The sequence below is a fragment of the Mixophyes fleayi genome, chromosome 4, assembly GCF_038048845.1.
Source record: "Mixophyes fleayi isolate aMixFle1 chromosome 4, aMixFle1.hap1, whole genome shotgun sequence".
Classification (NCBI taxonomy): Eukaryota; Metazoa; Chordata; class Amphibia; order Anura; family Limnodynastidae; genus Mixophyes; species Mixophyes fleayi.
The window spans coordinates 115,867,012-115,889,656 of NC_134405.1; the positions used below are offsets into that span (position 1 = coordinate 115,867,012).

Here is a 22,645-nt window from a genome sequence, read left to right on the forward strand (position 1 = left end):
AAACTATTCTGACAGTTCACGGAGGCGGACGGTAGGCATGGTCCAGAGGTTCTTGCACTCCGCTTGTGCACACCATACATAAGGAACCCTCCTTTATAACTTGTAGCCACACTACCTTCATGCAGCGACCCCCCCCCCCCCCCTTGCGGTATGGGGGTACTTTCCAAGGTGGCTCCTACTGCGGCTATATGGAGTAACTCCACACTCTGCGGGGATCTCCTTTCATCCCTCTGCTGAACCTGAGAATAATTATATGGGTAACACTTCTAGTATATTTTCAGATATTACACACCACAATACTTGGGTATTCCTCTCTTAGAGTCTGGTAATTTCTCATAGTCTTACAGCACTCCCCTGAATGCAGGGTCCAAGTCTGTCTTCATTTCGTCTCCCATAAAAATGCTCAATGGCAGCTGCCATTCAATCATCCCTTCTATGGGTCTCTGTCTGCCAACCATTCATGCCTCAATCTTACAGGCACAATACCTTTGCTTTTGGGGGCTCTCCCCCTTTTGTCCGCGGCCAGGGCTACTCTTATGTAGGGTTGCAACCTCTCATGTTCTCCCCAGCACTGGTGCCTTTCCAAAGGATGGGGATCCCCTCTGTCATGGCCCCCCCTCTGTGAGCCCTAAATAATTTAGGCGCTCTTTACTGCCCTCACTGGGCTCTTAAAGGATGCCTTGCTGTACCTGCCTTCCTTGGTCCCGCCTCACCTAAAATGGCCACTCCTTCTTTGGTTTGTAAGCCAGAGTCTTTTATAGATTCTGGCTTTCACCTGAGTGCCCTATCACCGGTGCGGGTGCTTTTGTGCTGCACCGTTGGGCATGCTCACCTACCAGGTGTCGCATCACCGTTGCTGCCCACAACAATGAGGCACTGACCGCTGCAGTTCTTACAGAGACGAGGTTAGCTGTCTCTTCTCTTTTTCCTCTGGCAGTCCATAGACCTAAAGAATTGCAAGCTTAATGCCCTGCACAGATGGAGTTAACTTAAGGAGGGAGAACAACCAAAGCTGTGAAAAGTTAACCTTTTCGCAGCTTAATAAATAGACTATTTCCGCTGTCACTATAGAAGTCTATATGGATGAAGATAATGGCAAAATCGGGGTTTGAGCTTACAAAATCAGTACTGTCACTGGCGTTAACCCCTTATATAAGCAAAAAGATAATGAAGACTTTTTCACTGGAGTTAAGAGTATAACTGGTTCATAAATAGGCCTGTAAATGTTATGTTTTAACTAGAATTACAGAATTGACAATGATCTCCTTTCCCTATAAGTGGGTCAGCCTGTGGCATTCATCTATTCTCCGTTTCCATTTCTTATTTGTAAGCTTTAGTTTGAAATACTAGTGAATTGTAACTAATATTTGCATGATGAATATGACATAGTCCTTTGCACACAGGGTGACATATTTGGCTTGTGACAGAGGGGACTTACTAGCCTTCTTACTCCTATTGTGTTATGCTAATCTGGCAAACCTATTGCTTATTGTCTACATTGATTTGTAACTCTCCGGTCATTCTTGTAATGATAAATTTGAGTTTTTATTGCAAACCGTTTTAGAAATATAAATGATGTTATGACTTCTATTATAGTTGACTTATCAAACTTCTGATATGTGTGGTCATCATGGCGCAGTAGTGTCCGCAGTGCCATGAAGTCGGTGTACAGGGGTCTATAGAACATAACAAATACATGGTCAAAGCAGAATGCATTCAACTTTAAATGATAATCCACCTGGAATGGAAACACACTATATAAAATAGTAATTTAAATGTAAGAAATCTTTATTCTCCCGTAGGCAACTCTATATGCATCTCTTCATATTCAATAACGTTGTCCCATGCAACATGTAATAATTATTTATCTCATTCCTTTTATTTGACTGTTCGTTTTGTTCTTATTTGTAAAACAATATATACATTTTATTGAATATTATAGGGAAATATGCACACATCAATATTTTGATCAAACTATGTACTGATGTTTTAAACGTTTGTTTTTTCTAAAATACAATTATTCTTTGAGTGGCAATCATATTCAGGATTAATTGAGCATGCTAACGGCTCTTTCCGTAGTTGCATCTTTAAAATCTGTGTGAAAGTTTCTTGGGTGAGAAGCAGAACAGAAAATAATGCAACTTGTCGGCCTTGGATGCTTGTACCATATAAACAAAGACCAGCCTACAGCAGACTGCTACCTAATTAGTAACATTTGTTTGTAATTTCAGAGAAAAGCAGATTGGCTGATTAAATATCTGTCATGTAATTTACATTGTTAGACTCCAAAACAAATGGGCCAGTCACCACGCTCTTCATATGCAAAGAATAGTTGCGGTCAAAGATGGGGGTTGCGATGTTAACATTCTTCTTCTTTCTCCTAGCCTTGTGTTTTTTGGGGGTTGGGAATAAAATAGCATTGATTCTGCAATGAGTCTTGAATTACTGAATAACTGCTTTGACATAATCATTTGCATATTTTATCAAATCATTTTATCTTTCTGCTTGATGAAGAACAATAATGTTGTTGATAGTATGTAGCAATTATATGTCTTATTTTTTATTCACATTGATATTTTATCTTATCCAATATAAGCTATGGAAAGATGCAGTGGTTTGCTTTCTATTCCACAAGCACTGGTTTAATTCTGCTCTTAGAATGAAAAAAGTCATTTGTAGGTGTAACCTTTTATGATTTTAAGAGCAAATAAAGACACTATGTGACATTATTGTATATAAAAGGCTGTGTATTACTGAGCTAACTAATATACATTAAATATACACCGATCAGCCACAAAGCAGAATTTATGTTAATATTTTGCTCCTAATATTATATGTGTGTGTATATATATATATATATATATATATATATATATATATATATATATATATATATATATATATATATACGCACACACACACACACACACACACACACACACACGAGCTACAGCATTAATACCACTGGCAAGTGAAGTAACTAATGTTGACTATCTCATTACAATGACAAATCCCCCAGCACACTGCTATAGCCAGCGACAGATCTGCTATTTCTACTGTAGATAAAAAATGCAAAAGTCTTAGTTGCACACATTTGCAAATGTATGTTGAAGCCACCCACCACTCCGCGGTGCTTTTGCTAATAGGGTGGTCCTACTCTAAACAATGAGAGTCCCATATATTTGGGCCATACATATGTGTTTTTAAATTGAGAGCTAACTTACCAAAGAGGTACCCCAGAAGCCTCCAAATAGCAATCCAATGTCCCAAAACTCGCTTGTTCCGCCTCTGGTGTCATGGACTATAGTCACATGGCACAAGATATTGTGACCAGAGAGCCTTTTGTACACCCCTCTGAGCTCTGTTTGCTCTGTTTACTGTAAATTCCTCCCCTTCCTCCTCTTCCTTCACATGACATGTTGAGAGCTGTGAGCCCGTGTGTGCAACTGGCAGCCATGTAATCAACAGAGAGATTTTGAAAAGGAGGTAATGATTTGTTGAAGGACAACTAAGAAAAATGACAACCCTATGCAGACTTAAATGGTACTTGCCACATACTTTTTAAACAAAAGAAAAACTTCTAAGTAGGATTGCTGCTGTAAGCCCAACTACCACTTGAAAGTCGAGTTATGTACAATATCTCGAACAGACAAAGCAATTAAACATACTGTAACTGTTTTCGGCATTATCATTGCGCAGTGTACGAATATCCAGGCTAATCTACCAGAACAGCTGCCTTGGCTGAGTGTGCCACCTGTACCAATCATCATGGTGCCTAGATATTGATATGCACACCAGAGATTCCAGACTTTGGGGGATATACACAGCCCGATCTTTCTTTTTTTTTTCTGCAGTCAGATTCTGCTTTCAACAAATTGCAGCCACGTTCTTTTACACAACCTCTTTTACTGGCATATCTTATTAATGTAATTTTACTTTATTTAGTGAGAGGGCTTAAAGTTGTTTCCCACTTTAATAAATTCCCATACTTTCCCAATAATAGTGCCAGATGAGGACCTCGCTTATCTGTATTGTGGGGGATCCAAAGTAGTGGCTGTAATTGAAAGCCAAACGGTATTGAAGATGACTGGAAGAAATGCCGGCTGTAGTTTAATGCAGGAACCTTGTTAAATAAGGCAGGTGAGGTTCCTAGGTAAGGCAGCCCCACTGGAGCACTATTTTAGAGAAGTGGGAGCGGTTGATTTAACAATTCTTATAAAGTTTTAATAGCTTGAAAATTAAATTGATATTTAAATAATAGATTTTCAAAAATGTGAATTTAATCAGAAATTTGGAGTTTGTGTACAGTTAAATGAAATTTGTATTGTAAGACTCTTAAATTCACAACACCTACAAAGCAGAGCATAGTTTTTGTATGTGAGTGGCCCAACAGTAAAACTATTGCTTTGGTGTAAATTTTGTGTTGGGCGCCAGTGAAAGGGTTAGCAGTATATCTGTATGACTGCCTTCTGCATTCTAGTTACACAGCTCCTTCTAAGCAAGTAAACCGTCCTGTTTCTAGGATTATTGCACTGGTTGGTTTACATTACTCACATACTTTTTAAGTTCCAGGTATGCTGAATGAGTTTGACCACACATATTTGTTTATCCTCTGGGTAATAAATCTTTCAGCATATGTCTTTGTTCTGGCACTAAGTGATCAATGTATTTGTTGCCCTGATCAATTACCCTATTGAAGTGACTAGCCTGTGGATGAATAGTATACTTTGAGAGTCTGGGAGGCCCCTATCTATGTGCTGCCAAGTTGAATAGCCCTATGTGCTTGTACAACATTTTACTAATCTTACAATGTTGCTTTCCGAATAGCTACTGCATTACTCAACTCTTGTAATCTGTGAACTTTAGATCCCATGCAGGGTCGTTAGTAGAAATTACTGGGATCCTAAGCCATATCTTCAAGGAGTCCTTAACCTCTCTAAAATCACTCTCCATGATGTGCTCCATCCCACCCCAATGACTAACACTGTAATTCACAAATTACATCTTTACCACCCTGACACATGTACCTAAAATACAAATACATTTCTTTTAGTCTCAGTCGCTACCAAATTGTTAAATTAATATACAGCTAGACTGATGGTACTAGAAGAGGCATGCTATTTTTTTTTTTGTCTTAGGCCCCCAGAGCTACATGGATTGATTTGTCTAGAACTATTGGCACCACTACAACTTCTATCCATTCTCTAATGTTCTCCTTCCTTTCCTACTTCAACCTTCTCCTATCATGCCTTCCTTCCCCTCACACATCTATATACCCACTACAGTCTGTCCAAAATGCCATGGCGAGATTGATCTTCCTCACTTACTGCCCCACATCCACTACACTACTCTGTCATTCCTACACTGGCTAACTATACACCTTAGAATTCAATTCAACCTACTCTCCCTCACCTTCTAAGCCCTCATCAACCTCTCTCCCTCATACATCTCTAACCTTATGCCATCTGGGATCTGCCCGTGACCTGGACATCGCCTCCTCTCTGATTTACCACCTATCCCTCCTGCCTCAAAGACCTTCCAGCTTCTGATGTTTTAGTATTACCATCTCCCTCTAGGTTGGAAGCTTTTTGCTCTTTCTCTTGTTCACACCACATTCTTCAACCTTTTATGTCCTTGAAGTGGTAAAACTACCATGATGGCTACAGGGCCCGGAGATGTAGGGGGAATCATAGTCTCTGCACTTCTTGCCACGACGGTAGTTATTGCTAGTGGGTGCTGGCAGTTCTGGCACTCACTATTATATTAGAGGCCCTACATATTTCAGGATAATAATGTGAGGCCACAGGCGGACTGTCTGCATTGCCAGCCCGCCAAAAAAAAAATGTTGCTCTGAGGCCCAGCGATGTAGTGTTCTGCACCTGTATACTACTTCTCTTTTTATGTATGGTTTGTTATTCCCACTGCTTGCGCTTTGTGGTACCTGCAAAATAAACAACGACGATTGTGATAGTTATGTCCTATATTGCGGTTTCTGTACTAGTGTCACTGATCCTGGCATCTATATACAAACATTACTGTAGGTATTGAAAAAAGAGTAAGGGAGTAATAGAGGCTGATGAAGGACATATATGATGTATGTGATATAGCACAAGAAACTGTCACAAAACATATTATATATGATAATACATGAACCACAGCCCATATAGCATAGATCAACGGTTAGATATTCATTCAGTCGACATTAGGTCAACATTTCAAATGTCAAAAGTATTATTGGGTCAAAAATTAGAATGTTGACAATTAGATTGTGGTTATGGTTAGGGATAAGGATATTATTGTCAACCTTATAATACTGTGTACGTTAGTATTGTCGACCTAATAATACTCTTGATGTTGTTATTGTCGACTTTCCAACCCAGTCTATATTATGCTGTCGACCGTGTAATTGTCAATCATGTAACTGTTGAGCTTGTGTATTACACCAGCCTATAAATGTCCATATATATCACTCCCTCACTAGAAATAGAGATTGGTAGCTGTCTAGAAAACAACATCACTTTCCAGTTTGAATTCAATGTAACCAAGGAAAAGATGCAGGAGGCATCTGAAGGTGCATTAGAATGAAAGACAGTCAAACCATGTGCCAAGTCAGACACTTGATAGTCACTTATTAAATAACCCAATGTTGAAACATCTTCCTTGATCCTGGGTAAAGTGTACATCTTCCAATGTGAACCCACTGTTGTGTTGGCACTAACATAGTATTGGAGTACTTTCTGAGGGTGGGGGTGAGGTCCGTGTTTTTGTATGTCGGAAAAATACTGACTCATCTTGTCAGAGACGCGCACATACTGTGCAGCATTATTTTTATGCTGCAATATAAAGTGGTTAAGTGGTTCGCACTTCTGCCTTATAGCACTGGGGTCAAGAGTTCATTTCCCGACCCTGGCCTTATCTGTGAGTTTGTATGTTTTCCTCATGTTTGCGTGGGTTTCCTCCGGGTGCTTCGGTTTCCTCCCACACTCCAAAGACATACTGGTAGGTTAATTGACTGCTAACAAATTGACCCTAGTCTGTGTGTCTGTCTGCCTCTGTGTGTGTGTGCGTGTGTCTGTCTGTCTCTGTCTGTGTGTGTGTGTGTGTGTTAGGAAATTTAGACTGTAAGCCCCATTGGGGCAGGGACTGATGTGAGTGAGTTCTCTGTACAGCGCTGTGGAATTAGTGGTGCTATATAAATAAATGGTGATGATGAATATAAATTGCCCCCTCCCTGCAGTGGAACATGGCATTGCCACGTTGCATAATTGTACATTATAGCAGGATTTACTCCTAATGCTAATTGAGGCTCTATATGCATGTCTGATGAGTTTACTCCTGCAGGCTTTTCACTTGTTTATCTAAACTGGTAATATAGAGGTGCATGTCATACTAAAGGTACTTGAACAGTGCATAGTTGTGTTTGATGCTTGTGGCTATGTTAGAAGAGACATTTACAACAGAGTACAGTATTTTCCACTAATTTACCATTTGATTGCCAGGTAATACGTCACAAATGTACCGCACAAATTAACTTCTATGTTATTTATTCATAAATTGTTGGGACTTGAATTTAAATAGATTACTACATATGTTAAATTCTTGCAATGCCAAAAGATTGTGTTCGCAACCTACCCTAAAGGCCTTTCTTTAGCTCATGTAGGTTTGTTTAAATGGTAACCAGTGCTTCCCCATACAACCTAGCATTGCTGACAAACAAGATCTCTATAAGCACTCTCTTGTACCTCCTAATTACCTTGTCTTGGCCATCTTCCTGCTCTTTGTCTAATGACTGTCCTGCACACATTTGGAGCAGGTCAAGCATTAAAGGAAACAGTTTCATTGTTTCTTATTTGCTTAACCTATTATTATGCTTTTCTGCTGACATAGCTGCTGTAAAGAGCCCATGAAGCATCAACTTTTCTTTGTTGCCCCGTTTAGGAGAGGAGAGGGGAGTCATTATCTCAGACAAATTTGTATTGTTATGTGTGCTTGAATTTAAGAGATTATTTTCCATAAGGGCACAACAGACACTGCAACTTCCAATTCATCGCAAACAGACGGGACCATTTACATAAATCAGAGTTTCTTAAGCCGTGGTATAGGAACCAAAATACAGTTTGCAAGGATGTTTTAAGCTGGCATTAAAGTGGTGATTTAGTGTTTTTTTCCCACACAGAAAAATAAAGGGGGTATTTACAAAAGCAGCGATGCTCATAGCATCAATCAAAAGTTTGTTTTCATTTTGTAAAAAATTGTAGAGAAAGCAATGCTGCAGTCTGGTTGTAACTGCATAGCATTCAATGGCTAGAGTTGTTTTCCAGCTTCAGGTAGCATTATTGTGATATAGCTATATATAATATATATCTCTGCTTATTAGGAAAAAAATTATATTATGTTTTATGTATCGTGTGTTTTAAAGCATCCGATATAGGTATGCGTGCTAAGAACAGTAGAAGTATATTTATGTAAATGCTATTGTTTTCCTCTCTGTGATGTACTACCGTATGTTACAAAGTGATCGCTGCTTTTGACTATGATCAGCCAGCAGCATCTGATTGGCTGCGAGTATCTCACAACTATGAAGCATTACCCACAACAGCTGAGCTTTCCCATCATTTATACGTCTCCCACTGATCGCTGTCAAAAACCGCAGACAGCGTTTAAAGAAAGTGGAGTTCAGATAGGAGAGAGAGAGAGAGAGAAAAATTGATAACAATATAATATAGGGATATTCATTGGGGACACTTCTGAAAACTGTTCCACAGGTAACTGTGAAGAAAATATGCAGCAACCAATCCAACATTTGCTTTTCATTTTTTTTAATTTGTACTAGAAAAATAATAGGTAGTCTGGTTGCCATGAGCAACACCAACTTTTCTAGACTGTTACTTGTTACCTGTGGAACAGTTTTGCTGAATGTCCCCACTGTGCACAGTCATAGAACATTCTAACATGACAAGTGTTCTCATACTGCTCAGCAAGAGAATAAACGTTATATTTTTTATCATAGAATGGAAATGATATCACCAGTCAGAAGAATGAAGCAAATGAAATAAAAATTGCATGTGAAAACAGAGCAAAAAGTCTATTGCAAGAGAATGAAGAGCTGAGACGAAAGATACAGCACCTAGAAGCCAAAATAACAGATCTTAATCAGCAAATCAATGAGCTGCACGAAGACAATGACAGAGTTAAAGAGAGGCTGAAGAAGACGGAGGTGAGTAAAACAGACCGAACATATTTCCATCAGAGTTTTATACATTCATGTTATAAGATAATCAATATGGCGGATAGCATTGGTGGTAATATTAGCTTATCATGATCTTTCAGTTAGTTTAAGAATTTAGTAAATATATTGAGGTACTTTTATGACCACTGGTGGACTGTAACTGCAAAAAAGTTGCCGTAACCCATAGCAACCAATCTAATCCTAACTGTTTATTTAGTACAGTTAACTGAAAATGGAAAGCACACATCTGATTGGTTGCTATGGGTTAGGTCATAAAGCAGAGAGGCCTGATTCATTAAGGATCTTAAATGAAGAGGATCCTTATTTCAGTCTCCTGGACAAAACCATGTTATAATGCAAGGGGTGCAAATAGAGTGTTCTGTTTTGCACATAAGTTAAATACTGACTGTTTTTTCATGTAACACACACATATCAACTTTAAATTTCAGTGTACAAATAAGCTGTCAAGTATTTCTGTGTTACATGAAAAAACAGTCAGTATTTAACTTATGTGCAAAACAGAACACTCATTTGCACCCCTTGCATTGTAACATGGTTTTGTCCAGGAGACTGAAACAAGGATCCTCTTCATTTAAGATCCTTAATGATTCAGGCCCGAGATGTCTAACTAGTAACTTGGACATCCCTGTCGTAAAGGTTTGTAATTGCACTGGCCCTGCTTGCATTTGTTTCACAGAACATATTTCACTGAACATACTTCTTTTTTTTTTTTTTTGGGAACAAATGTATTTGAACTATTTCATGATGTAATTTGATTAGTCAGACTATGATATTACATTTTTGTGAGAAAAAACTTTGACAATTGGAAGGAAAATGTATTTTTGGTCAGTGGCTTACTTTTCATAGAAAGTTTGGCCTTTTTGTGCAATTTCTCCCTGAATCCCAAAGAGATGTACAGTAAGTCAGGGCTGTCCAAATTGCGCCCATGGGCAGGACAACGTCCTCTAAGGCTTATTTTTGGAACACGCGTTTCACCCTTTTTTTCAGGCAGTTAGTTAATGTGCTAGAAATACATATAATTGGAATTGTAACATTGTTTCATGCTGGTGCCATAAAAATAAGTGATTGCTATAGTCACGTCCTTTTCAGATGACGTACATTCATCCTGCATCAACAGCATGTAAGTGAAATGTTTTAAATATTACTCCCAGGTACATAAGGGAAACTTTATTATGGTTAACATCATAGTGAACTGCAATGCTTTTTTTTTACCATACAAGAAATAATGAAAACAATGAGAGATGGGAATAACGTGATAAAATAGATGTGAATAAAAAATGTACATATAATAATATAGCACTACTTATTACCGTATATTACAGAAAGAGAAGCATCAGCTGTCTGAAACTTTGGAAGATGCTAAAGAGCAAGAGAATGAAACAGTAGAGATTTCTAGAGGGCTGGAAACTCAACTCGAGGACACAAAGGTGAACCAGGAATTCAAGAAATAAACATTAAATGAGCAATAAAGATCTACATGTAATAGTGACACTTCTTTGTCCAAGCATCACGCCGTCTCCCTAAACCCACAAACCAGGATATTGATTCATATAGACAATTGTCTTATGCCCTCACAGCACAGGAATCTAACTACAATAAAAGAGGACTTACTTCTCAAACACTCTTCATGAGCTACAACCTCTTCCAAATATAATTGACTTCATATATCCTTGTTATATTAATTTTGTGCTTTTGTTATAATCATTAATACTCTGTTGGTGCCACTTGCAGAAACGTGTGTGTGTGTGTGTGTGCGTGGGTGTATGTGGAGCCAAAACAGCTCTTACCTGTTAATGCATGGACTTCACAAGACCTCTGAAGCTGTCCTGTGGTATCTGGCACCATGACATTGGCAGCAGATCCTTCATGTCCAGTTATGAGGCAGGGCCTCCATGGATTAGACTTCATCAGCATCAGTTATTAATATAGCGCCACTAATTCCGCAGCACTGTACAGAGAACTCGTTCACATCAGTCCCTGCCCCATTGGAGCTTAGAGTCTAAATTCCATAACATACACAGACAGACTGAGAGAGACTAGGGTCAATTTGATAGCAGCCAATTAACCTACTAATATGTTTTTGGAGTGTGGGAGGAAACCAGGGCACCCGGACGAAACTCACACAAACACAGGGAGAACATACAAACTCCTCACAGATAAGGCCATGGTCGGGAATCGACCCTGGCTGAGGCGCAGATGTGCTAACCACTAAGCCACTGTGCTGCCCATCAGTGTTACAAACTGTTCCTTGTCTTTTCAGCACATCCCACAGATGCTCAATCCGATTTAGATCTGGGGAATTTGGAGGCCAAATCAGCACCTTGAACTCTTTGTCATGTTCCTCAAACTATTCCTGAACAATTTTTGCAGTGTGGCAGGGTGCATTATGCTGCTGAGAGAGTCCACTGCCATCAGGGAATACTGTTACCATGAAGGGGTGTACTTGGTCTGCAACAATGTTTAGGTACATGGTATGTGTCAAAGTAACATCCACGTGAATGCCGGGACCCAAGGTTTCCCAGCAGAATATTGTCAGAGCATTATAGTGCCTCCGCCAGCTTGCCCTCTTCCCATAGTCCATCCTGGTGCCATTTCTTCCCCAGGTAAACCAAGCACCTGGCCGTCCACATGGTGTAAAGAAAATATGATTCATCAGACCAGGCCACCTTCCATTGCTCCATGGTCCAGGTCTGGCGCTCACGTGCCCATTGTCTGTGCCTCCAGTTGTGGACAGGGGTCAGCATGGACACTCTAACTGGTCTGTAGCTATGCAGCCTCATACGCAGCAAGCTGTGATGCACTGTGTATTCTGAGACCTTTCTACTGTAGCCAGAATTAACATCTTTGGAAACTAGTCCTACAATAGCTCTCCTGTGGGATTGGACCAGATGGACTAACCTTCGCTCCCCATGCGCATCCATGATCCTTGGCGCCCATGACCCTTTCGCCGGTTCACCAGTTGTCATACTTGGACCACTTTTGGTAGCTACTAACCACTGCAGAAACATCCCGCAAGACCTGCTGTTTTGGAGAGGATTCAACCCGATTGTTGAGCCATCACAATTTGGCCCTTGTCAAAGTCACTCGGATCCTTACACTTGCCCATTGTTCCTGCTTCCAACAGATGAACTTCAAGAACTGACTGTTCACTTGTTGCCTAATATATCCCACCCCTTGACTGGTGCCATTGTAACGAGATAAGCAATGTCATTCACTTAACTAATAGCTTGGCTCATCTGTGTGTATGTATGTATGTATGTATGTATGTATGTATGTGTTTGTGTGTATGTATGTATGTATGTATGTATATATATATATATGTGTGTATATATATATATATATATATATATATATATATATATTATATTTTGACAGATTTACAAAAAAATTACATAAATTCTGCTCTAGGGTGAGGCTCACACAGTGATATTGCTAGATTTACTGTCTGTTTAAATATGGTCATTTTCATCATCATCATTTTCTATTGTTTGATGTTATTGAATTATTGTTGATGATTGTGTATTACAGAGAAGCCTCAGTAGAATCAGTCGTGAACATCAACAGTTAACTGAAAGATTAAAAGATGAATCTAACCAGAAAGAGCAACTGAGAAATTTGAAGAATGAAATGGAGAATGAGCGATGGCAGCTGGACAAGACCATTGAGAAACTACAAAAAGAGGTATGGGCATGTGCTAAACAGGACTCTGTGCAGTGGGTGTCATTAAATACAAAAAAAACTTATTTTTAATTCGGTTTTGAAGGGTCAGTGATTACCAGTGATGAGCATTGAACATATATAAACATCCCTGTGCTCTGACTTCATCACATATATACTTAGACTAGGTGGGATGGCATGGCTTACAGTTCTAATACAATATATTAATTTTTCATTTTGTATAAGAACATTTGACTGCAGTGACTGTTTAATGAGGATACCTTCTACTCGGTTGTGGCTGACAAAAGTAAATAAGAGGCTTAGCATGTACAATGTGATGAGTCCAATCAGAGAAAACAATTCAAACAGAATATGAAACACATTTTTCTGTGTTGGCTCAACATCTTCACTTCTCATGTTCCAAATGTTTTGCCAAAGGCAAGTATCAATGAACCACCTATGGCATTGCATAGTCTTAGTCTACAGGCAACCACAAACACCATCCACTTGCATGATGTCCACTGTAGAAATTAAAGTGCATGACAGAATTAGGGATGAGCGGGCTCGGATTCTGCTAATCCGAGCCCACCCGAACAGTGCGGATCCGAACGGGATCCGAGTACTGTTCGGATTTCCGGCGGGCAAAAAAATGAAAATGAGGCTCTGACGTCCACGTCTCGCGTCGGATCTCGCGAGACTCGGATTGCATAAATTCCCCGCTTGCGGCCGCCATCTTCTTTCGGGCTGAGATCAGGGAAGAGGGAGGTTGTAGATAGTGTAGTGGTGCTCCTGTGTCCAGTGATTAGTTAGTTTCTCCTGTGCTCTGTCCTGTTGAGTGGTGCTTTTGTCCTGTGCTCTGTGCTGCTGAGTCCAGTGGTGCTTTTGTCCTGTGCTCTGTGCTGCTGAGTCCAGTGGTGCTTTTGTCCTGTGCTCTGTGCTGCTGAGTCCAGTGGTGCTTTTGTCCTGTGCTCTGTGCTGCTGAGTCCAGTGGTGCTTTTGTCCTGTGCTCTGTCCTGCTGAGTCCAGTGGTACTTTGGCCATTGCTCTGTCCTGCTGAGTCTAGTGGTGCTTTTGTCCTGTTCTTTGTTCTGCTAAGTCCATAGTTATTTTAAAAATATGAAAAAAAATTACAAAAAAAAAAAAATTATACAAAAATAATTACAAAAAAATATAAAAAAATTATTTAAAAAGTATAAAAAAAATTCTAGAGCAATATATTGTTGCAGTCCAGAAATATTAGTACTGCTCAATTTACCTACGTTCACTGTTGTTGCAGTCCAGAAATATTAGTACTGCTCAATTTACCTACGTTCACTGTTGTTGCAGTCCAGAAATATTAGTACTGCTCAATTAAAATACGTTCACTCTTCTTGCAGTCCAGAAATATTATTACTGCTAAATTAAAATACGTTCACTGTTGTTGCAGTCCAGAAATATTAGTACTGCTACATTTACCTACGTTCACTGTTGTTGCAGTCCAGAAATATTAGTACTGCTCAATTAAAATACGTTCACTCTTCTTGCAGTCCAGAAATATTAGTATCAGATATAAAACTACGTTCAATGTTACTGCCAAATAAAAAAAGAATGAAAATGCCCTGTCATCAACGAAAACAAGAGGTAGTGACGTGCTAGAACTCCACCCTCTATATGCTGCAGAGGATGGAGGAGCAGCAAAAGGCCATTCAAGCCTGCAGTGCACTGCAGTGCCACTACTAGATGGCCCACGTGTTTGTGCCGCCCACTTGTGTCGCTTAGCTTAGGCAACCAGCTACCTCGGTGCAACCTTTTGGCCTAAAATCAATATTGTGAGGTGTTCAGAATAGACTGGAAATTAGTGGAAATGATTGTTATTGAATGTTATTGAGGTTAATAATAGCGTAGGAGTGAAAAACAAACAAAAAAATTGGTTTTAGCACTTTTTATGCTTTTTTTAAAATAAATCAGAACCCAAAACCCTAAATCAGAACCAAAACCTTTTGTCCGGTCTTTTGGCAAAACATATCAGAACCCCAAAAATCAAACTAATCAAAACCCAAAACCCCAAAAGTGGCCGGTGCACATCCCTAGACAGAATCATTCACAACAAAATCATATATATTTAGGAAATTGACTTCCTATAGTAACATGATTTAAACAATGATTTATCCTGTATTAAAATTGTAACATAATGTAGTTTACTGAGTTATTTTTTTGCCCCTTGATGATTAAAGCTCCCAAACACATTGTGATGTGGTCGTTTGCCATGACTGTTGGTAAATGTTATTTTATAACACATTTAGATATCTTATGAAGCATTCTCAAGAGTATTTACGTGTGTGTGTGCCATTGAGCCCTTACTTGCGTGTACATAGATGTTGCATGCCCTGTATAGATAGTTTATGTAATATTTACATAGCATAGCAAGCAACATAAAGATAATAGATTTGTTGCAGTATATACTGCATTTGCTATTCTGCAAAAAAAAAGTATAGGAATGAACTGCCCACAATTTTATTGCAGTGGTTTTATACTCTTCTTCATAGTTCAAGGAATTTAATTATCAGCTCAGCTTCAGAGAGACATTCTGCAACTTAATTGTGAATCTACACCAAGCAGCTGTTCACTGCTTTATTTTTGAACTGTTCACCAAGATGAGTTTTCTTTTGGTTAATCATTAACAATTTGGGTAGTTCCCAAATTACTGTAAATGGATTGAGCAGAACACATTACATTATAATATCTGTGTAGTTCCTGCAACAAATGTCATATTTAATTCATGTCAGGAGAGAAATGAAGTGTCTTGTACATCTTATTTTCTTATTGGCTTTTTATACTCTAATGTTAATTTCCGAAGTGTGTTCTAAAGGGATAAAGTGAATTATGCCAAGTGTTTCTCATAAATAAAAATCAGGTTTGTGCAATTAGATATATAATCGCAGCATTAAGAACATGTGGTCCGTTAAATGGCACTTTGTATGCAGCTGCAGAAAACGTCCCCAGCTAAACATGGACACATGATTCTAACTTAAAGATTAGTCATCGTTCTCAACCATTTCTTTACTATAGAGAAATAGAACCGTTTGTCCTAAATGTTTCCAATTACACACAGTTACATGGTACATGATTTTGCACCGATATTTAGGTTAAGTGTAAGCTATAAAAGTACACTCTGATCAGCTGACAGGTATACTAATGGCAAGAAGCAGCTGTGATCTGTTGCTAACAAATGAAGAACAACTACCTTTTTTTACTATAAACATCAGTGACTTATATAGCTGCACCTCCATTCAAGGTGCTCCTAGTACAGGGGGAAGCATGTGGTTCACACAGTATTATGTTGCCTCTCGGTATGGGCATTTAGAAAACATACAATATCTGTCTGTCACCTATGCCTTGATAGTTCTCTTGTCAGCCAGCGGGTCTGACAAGACCTGCCCCCAATAATAGCATACCCACCATGTTATTGTATTGTGAGAGGATTATCCCATATAAATATGACCGACAGGCTTTAGGTTAAGATAAAGCTGTGGTCAGCATACTTGCCAACTTTGAGGTGTTGACATCCACAAGAACCCAGGGAGGGGGTGTGGCGGGAGGGTGGAAGGGGGTGGGCTGAACAAATTGCATAATTTTGGCCCTGCCCCCATGACGGCATGACGGAATAGTCATTTTTATCTCAGGGGCGGCACCATAATGATGTGATTCACCCCGAATTGCGTCATTTTGGCTCCCGCTGGGCAGGATGCGGGAGACTTGCCTGCTTTCCCGGGAATCCAGGAAGACCTACCGGGAATTGGGGAGTCTCCCGGACATCCTGGGAGTGTTGGTAAGTATGGGGATGAGGATGAGATGATACAATGGCAATTATACTGAGAGGTTAGTTCTGTAAGCAGGTTTGGTAACACCATACCTTCTAACAGTCCTCATGTTTACAGTTATAGTCTAAATTTAAAGACTAGTAAAGTGTAGTAAAAGTGTTGTAAAATAGCAGAAGAAAAGTAAGAGGAAAAAAGTAGATAAAATCAACATAAGAGCATCTATAGCCTTCTAAACAGTGCTCCCATAAGAGATACACCCTTTGGTCCCGAGTCATTAAGGGAAGTAAGGCAAAAAAAGGAGTAAATTTGATCCAAACCATATTCAAATGCAAGCGGCGCAACTTCGTTTATTATTCTGCACATAAGGAAAGTACTGGCTGATTTTTCTTGTAGCACACATACTTGATAGCTTTCATCATCATCATTTATTTATATAGCGCCACCAATTCCGCAATGTTGTACAGAGAACGCACTCACATCAATCTTTGTCCCTTTGGAGCTTACAGTCTAAGTTCCTTAACATATACACACATACACAGACTAGGGTCAATTTGTTAGCAGCCAATTAACCTACCAGTATATTTTTGGAGTGTGGGAGGGAACTGGAGTGCCCAGAGGAAACCCACGCAAACACAGGGAGAATATGCAAACTTTAGGCAGAAGTGCTCTAGCTTTATTTTTAAACTGATATTTAAAGTCGATCTAGGTAGGACATGCCCTATCCCAACTATAAATGTTTCCCCACATTTTTAAATTTGCCTGCCCCTCTAATGCAACATGGTTTTGCCAAGGTGCAAAGTTACTCCTTTTTTTTTTTTTTTTTGCTTTGCTCTCCTTAATGGCTCAGGCCGTTTGTCTATATACATATTTCTACTATTACATACTCATTTTAAAGAATGTGCACTAAACATATCTGAAATAATATCTTCAGCTATTTGTTCCAGTTGGACTTTGACTAAAATTAATGGAAGCTTAAACGGTTTTACAGTCACTTTCATAGGCCCTATGATGCCAACGTAGGAAAAGAAAGGACAGTAAAGGAATAACGTTTTGGAGATATGCATGTTTAACCTGTTCTCTTTCCTGCAGACAGTTATTACATCATTTCCCACTATTAATTAATAAATAATGAGCAGGGTTTGTTTAATACCAGAGTGAACTGGTCTGTAGCCGCTAGAGTTGGGAGCTGCAGACCTGCATTGGAATGTGCCTACTAATATCATAAATGAAACCAGCCTGGAGTTGTTAATCATTATGTCTGAGCTCATTGTGCTGCTAGACTGCTTGTTTTGACATTTTCTAGTTAGTCATAAGCTGTGTTCAAAGTTATTTGGATCATAGACCACCTAACCAGTTTCAGAATTCACTTGTCTTTTGTCAAGGTCATTAGCAATGGGAGTTCATTAAAGGACCAGACACATCTAAAACAAATACGAAACACTACATATGCATTCAATTCATGTTTTTAACAAAGCAGAATTTGTGAAGCAAATACTTTTAAATTAGGTACTGGCATACACTGTTTTGAATATGGATCTTTACGTGTGTGTGTATGTATATATGCACCGATCAGCCACAACATTTGAACCACCTGTGTGATATTGTTTCGGTCCCCCTTGTGCTGTTAAAACAGCTCTAACCCATTGATGTATGAACTGCACAAGACCTCTGAAGGTGTCTTGTGGTATCTGGCACCAAGACATTAGCGGCTGATCTTATAAGTCCTGTAAGTTGCGAGATGGGGCCTCCACGGTTCTGACTTGTATTTCCAGCACATCCCACAGATGCTCGATCAGATTGAGATCTGGCCAATTTGGTGGCCAAGTCAACACCTGGAACTCTTTGTCATTATTCTCAAACCATTCCTGAACAACTCTTGCAGTGTGGTAGGGCGCATTATTCTGAGGCCATTGTCATCAAGGAATACCGTTGCCATGAAGGAGTATACTTCGTCTGCATAAATGTTTAGGTAGGTGGTATGTGTCAAAGTAACATCCACATGAATGTCAGGACCCAAGGTTTCCCAGCAGAACATTGCCCGGAGCATCACATTGCCTCTTTTCCATAGTGCTTCCTGGTGTCATCTCTTCCACAGGTAAGTGATGCACATGCACCCTGCCATCCATATGATGAAAGACGTGATTCACCTGACCTGGCCACCTTTTTCCTTTGCGGTCCAGTTCTGGCACTCACTTGCCCATTGTATGCGCTTTCAGAGGTAAACAGGGATCGCACTGGGCACTCTGACTGGTCTGTGGTGGGGCGTGGCCTGGCAGCCATTGTGGTAGAACGCCTAGCAGCAGAACTCCGTGCTCACCGAGACAAACCATTCTCACGTCTGGTTCCGCTGTCCATGCAACACTGGTCTCTGACCCAGGGCCGTCTCCGCTACTTGGACCCCTGCACCCTGCCTGTTACTGTTCACCCATGGTAGTGGGACTGTCCAGGAAGACCTAGCTGTTGACTGCAACCTCCCTAACACAGCTTCTGTACGCACCTGCCCTGCAGGAGACACTTTTCCTCAGGGTGGTGGGGAGGCAGTGAGTGACCAGACAGCATGCCTTGTGACACTTGAGAACAACATGGCAGGTGCTGATACGGGTAGTCTCTGACTTTCCCGCCAGTGCAGACACGTGCACCATACTATGTTCCGCACACTAATTCCAAAAAACCAGAAGATCCTTCTATCACACTATCCCATTTTCATGTATAACTACCCCTGCATGTAATCTGCCAAAGAGTCCTCCTTGACTGTCTCTCACCTGGCAGGGCAGCAACTTACTCTGGGAGCAAGTCTGAACAGGCCACATACCGTGCTACAACACCTGTCTCACATTTAGACCTTCATTCGCTGATTGTCTGAACTGACCAGTCTGTGGCTACACTGCCTCATACACAGCAAGCTGCGATATACTCTGTGTTCTGACACCTTTCTGTCTTAGTCAGCATGACCCTGTCACCAGTTTCCTTCCTTGGACCACTTTTGGTAGGTACTAACCACTACATACTGGGAACACCTGACAAGATCTGGCATTTTGGAGATGCTCAGACCCAGTCATCTAGCCATCACAATTTGGCACCTGTCAAAGTCGCTCAGATCCTTATGTTTGCCCATTTTTCCTGCTTCCAACACATCAACTTCAAGAACTGACTGTTCACTTGCTGCCTAATATGTCCCATCCCTTGACATATGCCACTGTAATGAGATAATTAAGTAAATCATTGTTGTTCATTTTTTTTGTCAGTGGTTTTAATGTTGTGGGTGATCAGTGTATATGTATGTGTGTAGGTTCTTATTTGTGTTTTATTACATGTTTAATATTTTTTTAAGTATTAATGTGTCATACTTCTACTGTTCAGTTCATTCTTTTTGCATTAGTTGCTTTAAAAACAAAATGTGTTAGCATCTTTAGTGCTAGACAATTGAAACTGTCTGATACTATCTTGCACCAAAGTGATCAATACAGACAGCCAATTGGTTGCCATGAGTTACAGTACTATCTATAAGAAAAAGAGCTGCTCCCTGTGTGTAAAAGTATAAACAATAAAAACCTAAAAGCTGGCCATAAAATTAATATTGCTAGGGTATTCCACATTTATACAATTTTGTACTGTTTTTATAAATTATACCCAAACAAGAGCCATGTGCTTTTTCTAGGACATGTAACACTTTCTGTAGGAAAACTACAGCCATGCGTTTTATCTATTGCAGGTGCTACTCAGATTCCTGCCCACAAGCATGTTATTAATGTGCTCTATTGTCTTCGTTGCAGCATGTAATTTAATGAGCATTATTGAGACCTTGCATGCATATAGAGAATGCTTAACATATGTTTTTGGAATAAAGTTTTTACTTTAATTTTGAGAGCCATTGTTAAAATGCCTAAAATTACACTTAAAACTCCTTTGTCTCACTGCTCCTCACACCACATCCCCTCCTCATTACACGCAGATCTTTTCATAGGGACGATTGTAGAAAAATATTAGTGACCGTGTCTGTGCAAATGAGATTACCACTGGATAGCAGCAATTCTATTCCTTTTCCCTTTCTGGTATTTGGAACTTTCTTGATAATGGGTTTCCGAGCTCCAGTATCTGTATATCATGTTAAATGTCAATTAAACAGGGAGTCCCTACTAATGTGTAAGGACACATTTTTGGGGCACAAAGTCTATATGTGTCCTAAGAAATCATGGATAAACTCTTAATGTAAACTGAAATAATACATTTTGAGTTATATGTGAACTGTATTTTATTTTTAAATGGAACAATTTAGCTGCTGTTCATTTTTTGTTTTTAAATATATTCTGTTTGTTTAGGATTGTTTTACAATATGTTAGCACTGTTGTGCCATGAAAAAAAATGAATTGTTACATCTGTACCGGCAGGTGTCAACATGCCGAAAAAAAGTTCAGAACCGCTTAATAAAGCCTCTGTTAATTTGAATACATGGTTTGGGTAATATAGAAAGAAAAAGTTTGAGTTTTCAGGAGTACAGGGCCACAAACATAAAGGCTTTTGATGGCCACGTCCTTTCTTTTTGAATATTTGTTATTGCTACAGTATCCTGCAAAGTAAATGAAAGGCAATGTGAGTGGTTTACATGCTAATACATTTCTAGAAAAACAGTTTTATGACCATATGTATATCAGATCTAACACCTTAAAATTGTAATTGTTGTGTAATAACTGTAGTTGCAGTAATTTTGTGGGATGAACCACAGAATTTCTGAGAAACGGCATCAGTTCCATTATCATAGCTTGATTATAATTTTATTTTTTTATTTTACATTTTGTGGACTGCGATTGCTTTTAATGAACAGTTTTTTGGGGACTTTTATATATCGAATTACATTTATATCCTATGATTTTATGATGCTGTGATAAATGTTTTATATTTGCTGTAAGGCTCCCCTGAAATGTGTATACTTCTAATTTAGATTTCAGAACATGTTGAGTTTTCCCGGATGTCTACTGTGGAGCTTCAGAAACAGTTTGACGAATATAAAGAAAAATATTGTAAGGAAGGTTCCGAAATGCAAAGACAGTTGAAGGATAAGACCCTGGAAGTGGAAAGGTGCAACCAAACAATCCGGAAGCTACAAGAGGAGGTAATTGGAAAGCATGAACGTCACACTAATTGTGACTTTGAGAGAGGGCACGCCTGTTTTGTGATGTCATATAAGTGCGCCCACTCTTCACTCTCTTGTGTGCGTACTTCCTCCATTTTCATGTTGACCGTTCGCTGCTCTGGATTCTTAACAATGAAACATACCACTTTTTGATATTTCAATTAAGGTCCGGCATTTGGAAGAAAATTTACAAGACCACCAGAGAGCCCATGATGAGTCATTGACCAAGAACCATCTTCTACAACAGACTATTAAAGATCTTCAGTATGAACTGGATGCAAAAAACCATATGAAGGATGACCGTACTAGACAAGTGAAGTCAATGCAGGTATTATTTTAGTATTAAACAAACCTAGAGTACGAGCAACAATTTCTTCATTTCAGAAGGCGTAAAGTGTGATTTGTTATCTGGATGATTTCAGACCTCCATGCAGTAGTAATATAAAGGTATTTCATATTTATTATACGTTGTGCTACTACCACTGGTTTTGCTGCATGGAGTCAGCCGTGTTGATCTTCCTACCAATAGGTGTATGCTGAAAGTAAAGCAGGTGAAAACGTTTCCTGAAGTACGTACTGATAACACACTTTCACAGAAATATGGCAGCGTACAGTGAAACATCTGTATGGCTATGCTTAAACAGATTTTCTTTTACATCAAATGCTTTTAATGTTAATGCATCGACCATATTTAAAATTAAGAGGGTAACGTAGCAAACCCCAGTTGGCAAATATTTACTGCTTTGTACACTGAATATCGTCCCATTTATATAAAACAATTAGGCCTTATACCCACTGTCGTTTGTT

The 22,645-nt window shown here is 39.4% G+C and overlaps 1 protein-coding gene across 3 annotated transcripts in view; it reads left to right on the top strand.

Annotated features, from left to right (window-relative positions):
* CGNL1 (cingulin like 1) overlaps window positions 1-22,645 on the top strand; it is an 88,289-nt gene that overhangs the window by 49,942 nt on the left and 15,702 nt on the right. For all 3 annotated transcript variants that reach the window (XM_075208057.1, XM_075208058.1, XM_075208056.1), the window contains exons 9-13: window positions 9,011-9,217; window positions 10,573-10,677; window positions 12,779-12,931; window positions 21,647-21,817; window positions 22,005-22,166. In XM_075208057.1, the coding sequence (XP_075064158.1) occupies window positions 9,011-9,217; window positions 10,573-10,677; window positions 12,779-12,931; window positions 21,647-21,817; window positions 22,005-22,166 (798 nt within the window). The remainder of the gene's footprint in view (window positions 1-9,010; window positions 9,218-10,572; window positions 10,678-12,778; window positions 12,932-21,646; window positions 21,818-22,004; window positions 22,167-22,645) is intronic.